This window comes from Astatotilapia calliptera, chromosome 22 (genome assembly GCF_964374335.1).
Source record: "Astatotilapia calliptera chromosome 22, fAstCal68.1, whole genome shotgun sequence".
Taxonomy (NCBI): domain Eukaryota; kingdom Metazoa; phylum Chordata; class Actinopteri; order Cichliformes; family Cichlidae; genus Astatotilapia; species Astatotilapia calliptera.
The window spans coordinates 26,023,466-26,037,129 of NC_137442.1; the positions used below are offsets into that span (position 1 = coordinate 26,023,466).

Genomic DNA, 13,664 nt, shown 5'->3' on the forward strand with positions numbered 1-13,664 from the left:
TCCAACAGCATCACCATCAACACAGGAGCACCTCAGGGATGTGTCCTCTCGCCACTGCTCTACTCCCTCTACACTTCAGACTGTGTGGCCACCCATGGCTCCAACACCATTGTGAAGTTTGCTGACGACACAGTGATGTTGTGTGCCATCTCCAACAACGATGAGACGGCCTACATGGATGAAGTGAAGAATCTGGCATCATGGTGCCAGGACAACCACCTCCAGCTGAACGTCAGCAAGACCAAAGAGCTGGTGGTGGACTTCAGAAGGAGTCAGCACAGAGACTACAAGCCCATTATCATCAGTGGAGCTCCAGTGGAGAGGGTGCAGTCCTTCAAGTATCTTGGTGTCCACATCTCCTCAGACCTGACATGGGCTGCCCACATTCAGCTCCAGACCAAAAAGGCTAGGCAGCGCCTGTATCACCTACGACAACTGAAGAAGTTCAGGGTCTCTCCAAAGATCCTCAGGATTTTCTATACAGGCGCTGTGGAGAGCATCCTCACACAGAACATGACATCGTGGTTCGGGAACAGCTGTGTGAAGGACCAAAAAGCTCTCCAGAGAGTGATCCGTACAGCAGAACGCTGCTGCAGGATTGCTCTCCCCCCGCTTCAGGACACCTACACCAGGAGATGCCGAACTAGAGCAGCGCAGATACTGAAGGACCCGTCCCATCCTGGCAACAAACTGTTCCAACTTCTGCAATCTGGTAGAAGGTTCCGCATCTTCCGGGCAAGGACAGAGAGACTCAAGAGGAGCTTCTATCCCCAAGCCATCCGTGCCCTAAACACACACACCCGCCCTCTCACATCATCTATAATTGACTGAGACACGACTCTCTTCCAGACACTAAACCAAGGCACAATGTACATTTCAATTCCTTTAATTTTAAATATGTTTATATTGTCTATCCTGTAAAATAGTCAGATGTCTATTCATATTAATGTACAGAATTCACCTGCTTGCTGCTACTACTGCACATTCACCCAATGTATATACTATATATATATATATATATATATATATATATATATATATATATATATATATATATATATATATATATATATATATATATATATATATTATGTTCTTCCTCTACAGCCCCCCCCCAATTTTTGCACATGTCGAGGAGTGTGTCAGGCTACATTTCACTGTGTGTTATACTTGTATAACTATGCATGTGACAAATAAAGAACCTTGAACCCTGCTCTACCACATGAGCCACCAGTCATCAGTTATTTTTCTAAATAATGAATAAAGCATACACTTGTTGGTCCTTTCCGATCTCAGTTCTGCTCCAGCTTCTGAACAATAACGTCACATTTTATGATAAAAATGTGTGACTGAAATCACGTCATTACTGGTTCAGGGAAGCATGCTGACTGTTGGAAGAAAGAGTCGATGAGGTTTCGACAATTCAAACTTTATTAGCAGTTCCTCTGTATACACCACTGACTGGTTTTTCACGTCCTTAAAAACATTCTCTGTAAATTAAAGAGGGACTTATGTACATGTTAATGTGTGAAATCAGACACACAAAACAGATCTGAGCTCAGCAGCTGATTTAATATTTCTGCAGACAAGAAGCTGGAAAGAGAGACACATGGCAGAAAAGAAGACAGTCAGCAGGTGAAAGACATTTCCTTTTTTAATCTGAGAAAACCAAAGAGGCCAGAGGTTAAAACAGACACTGCTAGAAAATGGGGAGAGGAAACAACAGTTGGCTGAACGTTGAAATTCATGCAGTTTAGGTTGTTGAAGTCATGGCAGCTGGATTCCACTGTGGAGGCTGTGGGCTTGGCTCTGTCAGGAAACAGCACAGAAAACCTCGGTTCACTTCATACTGCTTCACTGCTCAGTGACTGATTCAAGTCTATCTGGGATGGACTCTTCACAGTAACAATTATTACATATGGCCTGCAGCCACTCCACTCCCTTTTTCCTTCTCTATCAGGTGCTCATTCTCCTCCTATCCCTATATCCTCCTCTGTCACATCAGCCCTCTGCATGCCCCAATTTACTACACCCACAAACCTCCTCTGAGGTCTTCCTCTTTTCTTCCTATAGCTTCAACTTCATCATCCTTTATCCGATATATCCACTCTCTCATTGATTTCTAGTCCATCCTGCTCATCCTAATATCTTTAACTCCAAACCATCCATCACAGCAGGTCTCACTACTATCTTCGAAACCTTCCCTTTCATTGCTGCTGCTATGCTCTGTCACAAATCGCCCCTGATGCTTGTCTCGACCCTATCTGCACTCTCTTCTTCACCTTTCTTTGGACCACTAAGCCCAGGTATTTAAACTCATCTGCCTTCACTGTCTGTATTCCTTACATGTCTCCCTCTCATTCACATGTATTCTTGCCTTGCTTTTACTCACTTTCCTTCTCTCTGCAGAGGCATACCTGGAGAGAAGAGGCTCAAGGGAGCAGGTAGAGGATTGCATTGGGAGGTCCATGTTCTCATCCCTTAGCCTGTCCATCACCACAGTAAACAAGAAGGGCTCAGGGCAGACCTGATGTAATCCCACCCCTACCTTGAACTCACCTGTCACCCTCTGTCCTCATAAATGTCCTGCACCACCATCCTTCCCTACACATACTTCCTCATGCAGTACCATAGCTACTCTCAGCAGCTGGTGATCCACAAAGACACAGCGAACACCAACCTTCTCTATAGTTCTCTCCATCAACACTCTAAAAGCAAACATCACATCTATAGAAGCTGCAAACAGTCACACTTTCGTGAAAACAAAATTAAAAAAATGTTCCTTGAATTGGTGAAAAACGAGTCAGAGGTCTCCAAATGATGTCAGTAGAAAAGTAAAGTTTTTTTCTAATCTGTACACATTATTTTTGGAGTCAAAGGAAGTTTAGTTTAGTACTAGTATAACTAGTATAAGACATACTCTAGACTTAGATTCTAATGAGCATTTAATAACGTTAGATTGACTACATGAAAGAAATGACACATTATTGTTGAAAATGCACTTATTTTTCTCAAGATATGTCACCATCTGGTTTGTTAATGTATGGTTCCTTTAGCATGAACATTTTCAGGATCTACTCCTATGTTTTATAGGAAAAGGATACTCTGGGCTTCGGAGAACTTAAATAGGTCCCATGAAAACTAAGACTGTGTTTTCCTATAATCTGTGATTATGGAGAGGTTTGTCTCCATCAGTGAAAACAATATGGTGTGGTACCTGCAGTTGCTGAGCTCCCACAGCTCAGAGGCGAAGCATCTAACTGGTAGCTACAAGAAAACACAGATGTTCATTTTTACTTCAACAAGATGTAAAACACTTCATGTTTCCACTTTGTGCTTCTCAGAGAAGAAGTAGATTTGACTCTGTCTGAAATGTGATTGGCTGCAGATGTGATATGAAATTTACCCTGTTTGGTGACGGGGGTGGCATCATCTGATTGGTCCAGTTCACCAGCAGGTGTTGCTGTAACAAGAATAAGAATTAAGAACCTGTGGCTCCCTTCATCTGAACTTTTAGTCTTATTGTCTGCTTCCTCTAATCCCAGTTGAGATGTTCAAATGAAACTCATCTAATATCTGTGTGAATGTTTTCCTTCATTAGCATCTTAAATCTTTGTCTATTAATGACTTCAAATTCTTTAAGTTGGTCTTTGAACTCTTCAAGAGTGTTTTCGTTGTCAGCCTCTGATTTTTCACTCTGGATTTTCTGATTGTTGTTTGGGACCACATGAATTTGTGACATAAATCACACCAGTTCATCATTTTTTACCTTCAGTGGAGTCCAGACCATCATCAATTTCATCAGGTTCTTCAGTATCTGCATTTTCAGATTCATCCTTGAAATCCTCCTCCTCCTCTTCCTCCTCCTTTATCTCTTGCTCCTCCTCATTTCCTTCCTCCAGTTCCTCCCGCTGCTCCTCCTTCTCATCCATATCTTCCTCTTTCTCTTCCTTTTCATTATCTAACTCTTCCTTCTCCTCTTCTGCCTCATCCTCCTCTTTATCCCCATCTTGCTCTTTCTCTTCATTTTCCTTCTCTAGCTCCTCCTCCTCTGGCTCGTCCTCCTCCTTATCCTCCTCTAGCTCATCCTCCTCCTCTTTCTCCTCCCCTAGCTCATCCTGCTTATCCTCCCCTAGCTCATCCTGATTATCGTTCTCTTTTTCCTCCTTCTCCTCCTCCACTTCTTTGAACTCCTCCTCATTCTCCTCTTCTGTTTCTTCCTCCTCAGCCTCTTTCTCCTCTATCTCCACCATGTCTTCAATCTCACTGTTATTCATTTGGCTGTCTTCTTCAGCTGGAGTTTCCTCTTTGCTGTCCTCTTCTATGATAGGCACCACCTCCCCCCCCTCCTCCTCCTCACTGGTATCTTTTTCACTCGTTTCATCTCCCTTCTCCTTCACTTCCTGCTCTTCATCACTCAATGCCTCCCCCTCATCTTCTTTGTCACCATTAGGTGCTGGCTCAGACTCCGTGCTGGTGTCGGCGCTGTTTTCGGGCACAGACTCTGCAGTCTCTGTGGATTGCAGATAATAATTATGTCTGTGATGAACATGAGGAATAAGCTCATTGTCCTACAACTGTGCTTACACAGAAAGTAAAAAAAAACTTTGTTATGAATCATGGATTCTGCTTCAATAAGAGCTGTAACACTCCTCATCATTTAAAACACTTCCTGAGGACGTCACCCAAAGGTTGGAAGGAGGACACATGCTGGACTGGTTTTGCTTCACGCTGCACTCCCTCATTTCTTAATGATTGACAGACCTGATGATCATCCCACCAGGTAATGTATGCCAGCTCTGAGTTGTTAATTGCTCAGATATACTCATATTAATAATCATCATATTAATAAATTAATAAATGAGCTTTTTATTGCTGACTTCCTAAAATTGACGAGACTGGCATTTGGCTTAGAAGTAAAGTGAACCTTGACATGCACATTTCTGTGGCTGACATATCAATGACATAGTCGGCACAGACCAGGACCCCTTCAGAATTTTACTTGTTAACAACTTTCCAGCAGCTACAGATGCACTACACTACTCAAGTTTGTTAAATGGGAAAAGGTGTGGTTCTTATACAGCACTTTTCTACTCTACTGGAACACTCAAAGTGCTTTAGTCAACGCATATTGTTGGGGAGTAACGGAATCCATGTACCAGCTTTACGTTTTTAAATACAAAATATGAGTAACTGTTTTCCGTTACAGTTACTGCTTAAATAGGTGATAATTAGAACACAGTTACTTTGTTGAAATAAATGGATTACACGGCAGTCATTACCTGTTTCATATGTTTGGCTATCCCCTCTCTAATTTTGGTAATTCCACGCATTGTCCTAAACCCAAACAAAACATGCAATAAGAAGCTCTAATGTACGTGTCCTGTTAATGTTGGTGGTGTCAGTTACACAGTGGACCTGGAGCCAGCACAACCGAACCAGCAGTGCACGGGCAGGAATTCATTTCTTACTTGGAAATTCCGACACCACTTCACGTTTAAAGAAGAAAGGAATGGGTGAAATCTGAGCGTTCAATGCAACCCATATGGAAAAGATATATATAAATCTTATAAAGTTTGTATCTGTCTTGTGTGAAACTTGTATGAAAAGCATACAAGAGTGAAAACAGATATAAGACCCCTTGAAGAATATAAGTTTTTACTATTTCTTTTCCATATGGGGAAACTCTGTTTGCCAACAACCAAACTGCTCTCAGCGTCAAAAGACTTCAACCTAAAGAAACATCTGGAAGTAAGTTCTTTTTTAAAAACTGATGTTAGCATACTGCAACTACCTTGTAGTATATTTGATGTACTATTGCTGTGTGATTTATTACTATTACTGAAGGCTGCATTACAACCTGCTAGCTGCAAATAATCATGTGCAGCTCTGGAAGCAGACAGAAAGAAAACATATTACTGATACAGAATTTTCTTTTTCTATATGAGATCACTGCAAAAAGTGCAGCCTTGCCTAATGTCCACCCTACTGTTACTCATCTTATATTAGGTTTAAAAATCTAGTTGATATTGCTTTCAGAACTGCACATGATTACTTCCAGTTAGCAGGCTGTTAATGCTATCCATCAAGTCTAACAGTTTGCAGTCTATGAATTAACCTCAGCTAATGGCAGCTAACAATGTTAGCTGGGTGGCAAGTAGCCTTTAGTAATAGTAATAAATCACACAGCAATAGTACATTCATGTAGTTGTAAAAAGCATGACAACATATCAAGTAATCCATAATGTTGAGAATACTTTACAGATATTGAGTAACTTAATGGAATATGTCACAAACTACATTTTGGGCCATGTATTCTGTAACCTGTAGTGGAATACATTTGAAAAGTAACTTTCCCAACACTCAACACAACTTATTCACCCATTCACATCCATTCTTACAAACTCTCGTTTCTATGTCTAAGCGCTTTCACAGCCAAATTAATGAATACAGGAGTAGTTTGGAGTAGCTTTTCTTATGATGATAAACTACTTTTCTGTTAAAATATCTTACACAAGTTAAAAATAGTAGCATATACAATTACAATACAGTAGTTACTCCGGAACAGTTTGAAATTAAACAACACAAAGAGTCAAAGGAGGTTAAACAGAGACGTGTGAAGCATGTCCTGCTTTTAGGAGGAACAGTCTTTATTGCTGACTGTTATCATCCCTTTAACGCTTTGGTGTCTATCACATTGATTTTCTATTTGTTCCTCATTCCTCCAGTGTGCTATTTTTAAAAACCAAACCACGCCCTAACCTTGTGTATCAGTCTCCTCTGAAGGATCAGAAACAAAGGTAAAAATGTTTTTCCTTGTATGTTTTTAGAAAAATTTAACTTCCTTCATCTCTCAGCTTGCTTGCTTGCTCTCAGTCTCAGTCCATCAAGTTTAAGAAAGTTTAAGAAAACTAAAGACAAGAAAATATTTACCATTTGACTGTTCTGCAGCATCTATGGAGATAAACATGTGTAAAGACGTGTACAAAGTAGATTCTTTGTGCTTTGTGACATTTTAAGCAACATTTCAAAACTAGCTCCTTCCTGCATGCTTAAGCCAAACCCACCAACAAATATGAAGAGATTTCCATGCTTTACTGGGTTGTAGTCAGCTGGACAGAGAGGTGAAAACATTACCTTCAGTTTCTTCAGGAGAATCTTTAACGTCACCTGAGCAAGATATAAATAAAACTTGAGTGATGCTTTGTGTGTGTTTCATCATTTGTGTCTCAGCATGAAACAACAGACTGTCTCCTCTCACCTTCATTGCTGTCAGCTGTAACATCAGCTTCATCACTGATGTCTGAACCACCTTACATGAAAGAAACAGAGTGAGAACAAAATCTGGGTAATTATTTGATTAATTCAGACGTCAAAGTGGATTTTAAGTTAAAATCAGCTTTATTACACTCACTGACCTGGTGGCTCAGTGGCATCAACTGAAGGAGCTGAAACACACAGAATGTTAAATGGACTGATTCTTGTATAGAGCCTTTCTACTCTCCTGGAACCCCTTAAAACATTCACATGTTCACATAAACATGCTCATCCTTAAGTGCTTTGTATTGAACATTCACACACATTCATAATGCGAATGGAGAGCAACTTGGGATTAGTATCTTGGCCAAGGATATTTGGCATAGAGACTGGAGCAGCCAGGGATCAAGCCACTGACCTTCCCATTAGTAGATGATCTGCTCTACCTCCTGCTACAGCAGTCCCATAGACAGATAGGTGAACACACACACACAGTAATTAATGAGTTAAAAAAAAAAATCTCAGGTAAAAAAAACAAACCCTTTCATCCCAGCAGGAGGTCTAGCCTTTCAAGCTTGAGTCCTCTACCAGAGGCCTTGGAGCTTGAGGGTCCTGCACAGTATCGTTGCTGTACCTAGGTTTGCACTCTTCTGGACAGAGATCTCAGATGTTGTTCCTGGGATCTGCTGGATCCACTTGCCTAGCTTTGATGTCACTGTACAGAGTGCTCTGATTACCACTGAGACCACAGTTACCTTCACCCTTCACATCTTCTAGAGTTCAGCCCAACTTTTTGTGTTCCTTCTTCCTGATGTTGCTTTTATTTCATATAGCTACATCTGATTATAGCCATCTCCATCTGCTTCCTGCTTCTGCTTCCTCTGCGCTCTATTTATGCACTGCCTGCTGGCATCTTACAGTGGCTTGCAAAAGTATTCGGCCCCCTTGAACTTTCCCACATTTTGTCACATTACAGCCACAAACATGGATCAATTTTATTGGAATTCACGTGAAAGACCAACACAAAGTGGTGCACACGTGAGAAGTGGAACGAAAATCATACATGATTCCAAACATTTTTTACAAATAAATAACTGCAAAGTGGGGTGTGCGTAATTATTCAGCCCCCTTTGGTCTGAATGCAGTCAGTTGCCCATAGACATTGCCTGATGAGTGCTAATGACTAAATAGAGTGCGCCTGTGTGTAATCTAATGTCAGTACAAATACAGCTGCTCTGTGACGGCCTCAGAGGTTGTCTAAGAGAATATTGGTAAATGGACTTGTTCTTATATAGCGCTTTTCTACTCTTCTGAGCACTCAAAGCACTTTACACAACTTGTGCATTCACACAAGCATATTGTTCTAAGTGCTTTCTAAGTAACATTCACACTCCAATGGATACATCGGAGAACAATTTGGGGTTAATATCTTGCCCAAGGATATATGGCATGCGGACTAGGTGAAGCCAGGAATCGAACCACCAACCTTCCAATCAGTAGATGACCTGCTCTACCAACTGAGCTACAGCCACCCAATATTGGGAGCAACAACACCATGAAGTCCAAAGAACACACCAGACAGGTCAGGGATAAAGTTATTGAGAAATTTAAAGCAGGCTTAGGCTACAGAAAGATTTCCCAAGCTTTTAACATCCCACGGAGCACTGTTCAAGCGATCATTCAGAAATGGATGCAATATGGCACAACTGTAAACCTACCAAGACAAGGCCGTCCACCTAAACTCACAGGCCGAACAAGGAGAGCGCTGATCAGAAATGCAGCCAAGAGGCCCATGGTGACTCTGGACGAGCTGCAGAGATCTACAGCTCAGGTGGGGGAATCTGTCCATAGGACAACTATTAGTCGTGCACTGCACAAAGTTGGCCTTTATGGAAGAGTGGCAAGAAGAAAGCCATTGTTAACAGAAAACCATAAGAAGTCCCGTTTGCAGTTTGCCACAAGCCATGTGGGGGACACAGCAAACATGTGGAAGAAGCTGCTCTGGTCAGATGAGACCAAAATGGAACTTTTTGGCCAAAATGCAAAACGCTATGTGTGGCAGAAAACTAACACTGCACATCACTCTGAACACACCATCCCCACTGTCAGATATGGTGGTGGCAGCATCATGTTCTGGGGGTGCTTCTCTTCAGCAGGGACAGGGAAGCTGGCCAGAGCTGATGGGAAGATGGATGCAGCCAAAAACAGGGCAATCTTGGAAGAAAACCTCTTGGAGTCTGCAAAAGACTTGAAACTGGGGCGGAGGTTCACCTTCCAGCAGGACAACGACCCTAAACATAAAGCCAGGGCAACAATAGAATGGTTTAAAACAAAACATATCCATGTGTTAGAATGGCCCAGTCAAAGTCCAGATCTAAATCCAATCGAGAATCTGTGGCAAGATCTGAAAACTGCTGTTCACAAACGCTGTCCATCTAATCTGACTGAGCTGGAGCTGTTTTGCAAAGAAGAATGGGCAAGGATTTCAGTCTCTAGATGTGCAAAGCTGGTAGAGACAGACCCTAAAAGACTGGCTGCTGTAATTGCAGCAAAAGGTGGTTCTACAAAGTATTGACTCAGGGGGCTGAATAATTACGCACACCCCACTTTGCAGTTATTTATTTATAAAAAATGTTTGGAATCATGTATGATTTTCATTCCACTTCTCACGTGTACACCACTTTGTGTTGATCTTTCACGTGGAACTCCAATAACATTGATTCATGTTTGTGGCTGTAATGTGACAAAATGTGGGAAAGTTCAAGGGGCCGAATACTTTTGTATGCCCCGCTGTGATGTGCAGGATTGGGCATATAAAGCCTCTGTCACAGCTCTACGCTGAGCCAGAGGATCAGTCAGCTGCGTTTGTGTCTGACCAGATGTGCAGATTCTCATTCCTCCTTCTTTGTCTGGACATAAAACAGTAGACCTGCTCCTAAAACCTTCATCTCACCTTCATCGCTGTCAGTCATGGCAACACCTTCATCGCTGACATCTGAATCAATATACAGAAAAAACATGGTAGAGTTTGGATTAAGCGATGCAATGATGAACTGAATCACAGCTGTAATCTGGATAAGATTTATTTTAAATTAAGAATGAAAAAAAAAATTACACTCCCTCCTCCACTGACCTGGTGACCCAGTGGCATCAACTGAAGGAGCTAAAGCACAGAGAGAGAGAGAGGAAGCGAAGGACAGGTAAGCACACGGACAGGTAAGCAAACAGCTAAGCAGAAAGATGAATAGAAAAGTTACCTTCAGTTTGCTCTTCACTTTCATGAACATCTGAGGAAACAGAAAAAGAATTATGTGTGTGTGTGTGTGTGTGTGTGTGTGTGTGTGTGTGTGTGTGTGTGTGTGTGTGTGTGTGTGTGTCTCTAGTGTGAAGTGTAAACAATGTGAAGTGTGTGTTGTATTGTTACCTGGCTCTGTTGTGACAGGTTCACTTGTCCTGCCACCTGAAAACAAAATCAACAGAATGAACAATAGTGTGTGTGTGCGTGTGTGTGTGTGTGTGTGTGTGTGCGTGTGTGTGTGTGTGTGTGCATGTGTGTGTGTGTGTGTGTGCGCGCACTACCATTCAGGTGCTCCAACAGAGGCAGAATTCTCTCTGGAACAGAAAAAAAAAACCCACTTTCATATATCGACCTCTGAGGTCTGTAGGTGGTACTCCAGCCACCACTCACCACCTCGGACACAGACTGAACACTGATTTAAATTGAATTGTTTTTGAAACGGCAGGATCAAAGGTCAAATCTTTAACTAATGCAAGCGACCTTATATTTACCATCTTCTGAGTTTCTCTCTGGAAGGAAAAGAAATGATGACATCAGACACACTGACCACATGTTTCATATCAAACATGCCACATGTAAAATCATAACTGATGACTACGGGCTTTTAATACTAATGACCCTTAATTAGGTCACTACAGTTAATTCAATCTGTAAAATAAATCTGTAAAAACACTTGAATTGTTAAATAATTATAATTTCATATGAAAATACAGACTGATAAACGTGATTGATTAATGATATGATGATAATGATGTCATGGCTTACTCTGGACTGGAGCTGCAAGTGAAACAGCAACAAGCGCAAAGAGCAGCAACACAGTTGACCTGCAAAACACACACACACACACAGACACACACACACACACACACACACACACACACACACACACACACACACACACACACACACACAATTTTCGTTGCAAAGTGTGATTTGACTGCAGCCTGTTTGCATAATTTGACTATCTTGGTAAAAACATGAAGAACAAAAGCTTTTCGATGAATCGGTTGCTGTGGTTTTGACATGTTTTCGATGTTTTTGCTAATAGTCTAAATGGAAATTTAAAGCTAAACGTAAATCTGAACCCAGAATAGGGACAGATTTATCAGGAAATCTAATCAAAAGCCATAATTTTAGGACTTCTCTCTCAACACAACTGCAGGAAAGAAACTAAAGAACATGAAGTGATGAATGCCAGGTGATCAATCTCAGGTTAAATGACTGGGCTCCTTTGTGTCTCCTCCTCAGAAACACACAAAGCATCTATTCTTTACCAACATATAGCGAGCCAGCGCGGAGAACCTTTAAGGATCAGTGTGTTACTGTTGGTAAGAGGAAACAGGATTTATTCAGCCAGCAAACAACCGAACACGGCCTGAACTCAGACAGCAGCACCACACAGAGCCAGACTTCACGCTGTAGTTGACTTTGAAATTATTTCACCTCTCTTTGTTACTGTACAATGTGAATCAGATCAAAGGTTGAAAAGGAGCTCTTGAAAAACTCTGAGTCATCAGCTTCATGATTTTTTCCAGGCAGAGAGCAGGAGTGCCTCTTGAGCTTTGTGAAACCATTTAAAGCGGTTCAAAGTTTGAAGACAGTCTTGACCCAGCAGGCTCATGTGTAGCTAAAGAATGAACTCACCGCTGCAGCATGTCGGTAATCCGCAGGTTGATGGAAGCTCTGATCAGGTGAAACTTAAGTGTATTTAAACTCGACTGAAAGAGAGCAGCAGCTTTTTATACTCCTCCTCTTCCTCCTCCTCCTCCTCTGCTCCCTCCTCCGATCACCTGGGCATCTGCACAGACTCACTTTGAGCTTCTTTAAAAGTGCCCTGTTTACATTCAGAGCACAGAATTAAATCCAAATTATTCTAGACCCTGTGGTGAATCAGCACGAAAAGCAAAGAGATGCAGGGTTAGAACAGAACAGCATTCACTTATTGTTCATAATGAAACCAAAGTGGTGGTCTCAGAGCTTCTGCTTCCTGTGTGTTTTCCTTTAAATGACCCTTGGACTCTCGCACCAGCATGACTTTGTTCATCATTAAACTGAACTCCAGTTAATGAAGCCTTTAACTCGTTTCTCCTTGCAGAATGTTTTTTCATGTTTTCTCAACTTCAACTCCTCGTGCTTTCGTCTGATCAGCATTAAATTACTCTGAGCTGATTGTTATCGCAGCACCAACGTTTGAAACGTAACGCTGAGACAAAGCATTGTAACCACATCTAACTGTTCCACCAGGAAATGTACAGAGATGTGTGTGTGAGCATGTGTGTGTCTGGAATGAATATGTCCTCAGACATGAACCGGTTGGACCACAAAAACAAAGAGCGTCTTCTTTTCCTCTTCACGTCTGTATTGTTGATCTTTTGTTTTTAGATCTTTTTATGAATCTGTATATTCATTTCTGCCCTCAGGAATTCGCATGATAAGGTGGGGCCAGGTTTCACAATGAGCACACCCGAAACCCTGATTGGGACCCACACCCAGTTTCACACCTTGGCTCAGGGGATTAGAGGATCATCAGGGGATCCTTTTGTCCCTCTGTGGAGGGATACTCCCACTAGGTTTAAATCTGGGACTCCCCACCATTTGACCTTAGAACTGAAGAAGCTTCTCGGATGAGAGGTGAAACGTCTTCAAGTAACTTAAATAAGTCCAGACGCTTTTCTTTGCAAGCTCCTTTGACTATGAATCTGTATAGAAACTATTTTTTTGGCTGGACTGGTACTTGTATAGTAAGTGTCTAAGCAAGGTATCTTACATTCACGCACACTCAGAGTTCACTAGTTGCCCTAGCTGGAGATCAAACTACCAACCTTTCAATTGTTAGATGACCTGCTCTCCCTCTATCCAAAAGTTGTTTTATAATTTTAAATGGTTACAATGAGTTCTGAGTTCCAGTGTTCAAAAGAAGTGAAAGAATGAACTTGTTTGACTTTGAGACACTCCTTGTAAGCTTTAACATGACCACTGTTGCAGCATGAAAGAGTGCTAGCTCTGTTAAAACAAAGAGCAGGCGCTCACAGTGTGGGTGAACAAATATAGTTATCCTGCAGTGCTGATTATGCAAACATGATGTCAGAGTAGCTGACTACAGATTTGG

General features: G+C 41.6%; 1 protein-coding gene across 2 annotated transcripts; it reads right to left on the reverse strand.

Annotated features, from left to right (window-relative positions):
- Nucleotides 1–1,413: 1,413 nt before the first annotated feature.
- stm (starmaker) lies at nucleotides 1,414–12,567 on the reverse strand. 2 transcript variants are annotated; one of them, XM_026157211.2, is made up of 16 exons: nucleotides 12,200–12,567; nucleotides 11,321–11,379; nucleotides 11,047–11,064; nucleotides 10,837–10,869; nucleotides 10,682–10,717; nucleotides 10,515–10,544; nucleotides 10,391–10,420; nucleotides 10,211–10,252; nucleotides 7,419–7,448; nucleotides 7,262–7,312; nucleotides 7,138–7,170; nucleotides 6,934–6,954; nucleotides 3,770–4,513; nucleotides 3,407–3,463; nucleotides 3,218–3,267; nucleotides 1,414–1,809 (listed from the first exon to the last, which is right to left on the reverse strand). In XM_026157211.2, the coding sequence occupies exons 1-15, from the start codon at nucleotides 12,208–12,210 to the stop codon at nucleotides 3,257–3,259; spliced, it is 1,206 nt and encodes a 401-aa protein (XP_026012996.2). In that variant the 5' UTR covers nucleotides 12,211–12,567; the 3' UTR covers nucleotides 1,414–1,809; nucleotides 3,218–3,256. The 2 variants fall into 2 exon arrangements, with proteins under 2 accessions (XP_026012996.2, XP_080152675.1); XM_080296549.1 differs by lacking the exon at nucleotides 6,934–6,954.
- Nucleotides 12,568–13,664: the final 1,097 nt, after the last annotated feature.

What these genes read in the sequence shown, in the direction of transcription:
- stm (XM_026157211.2), bottom strand. An exon ending in TACAGCTGACAGCAATGAAG is followed by an intron (nt 7,171 to 7,261) that starts GTGAGAGGAGAC and finishes TATCTTGCTCAG; the next exon opens with GTGACGTTAAAGATTCTCCT. An exon ending in TGCTGCAGAACAGTCAAATG is followed by an intron (nt 4,514 to 6,933) that starts GTAAATATTTTC and finishes TGCAATCCACAG; the next exon opens with AGACTGCAGAGTCTGTGCCC.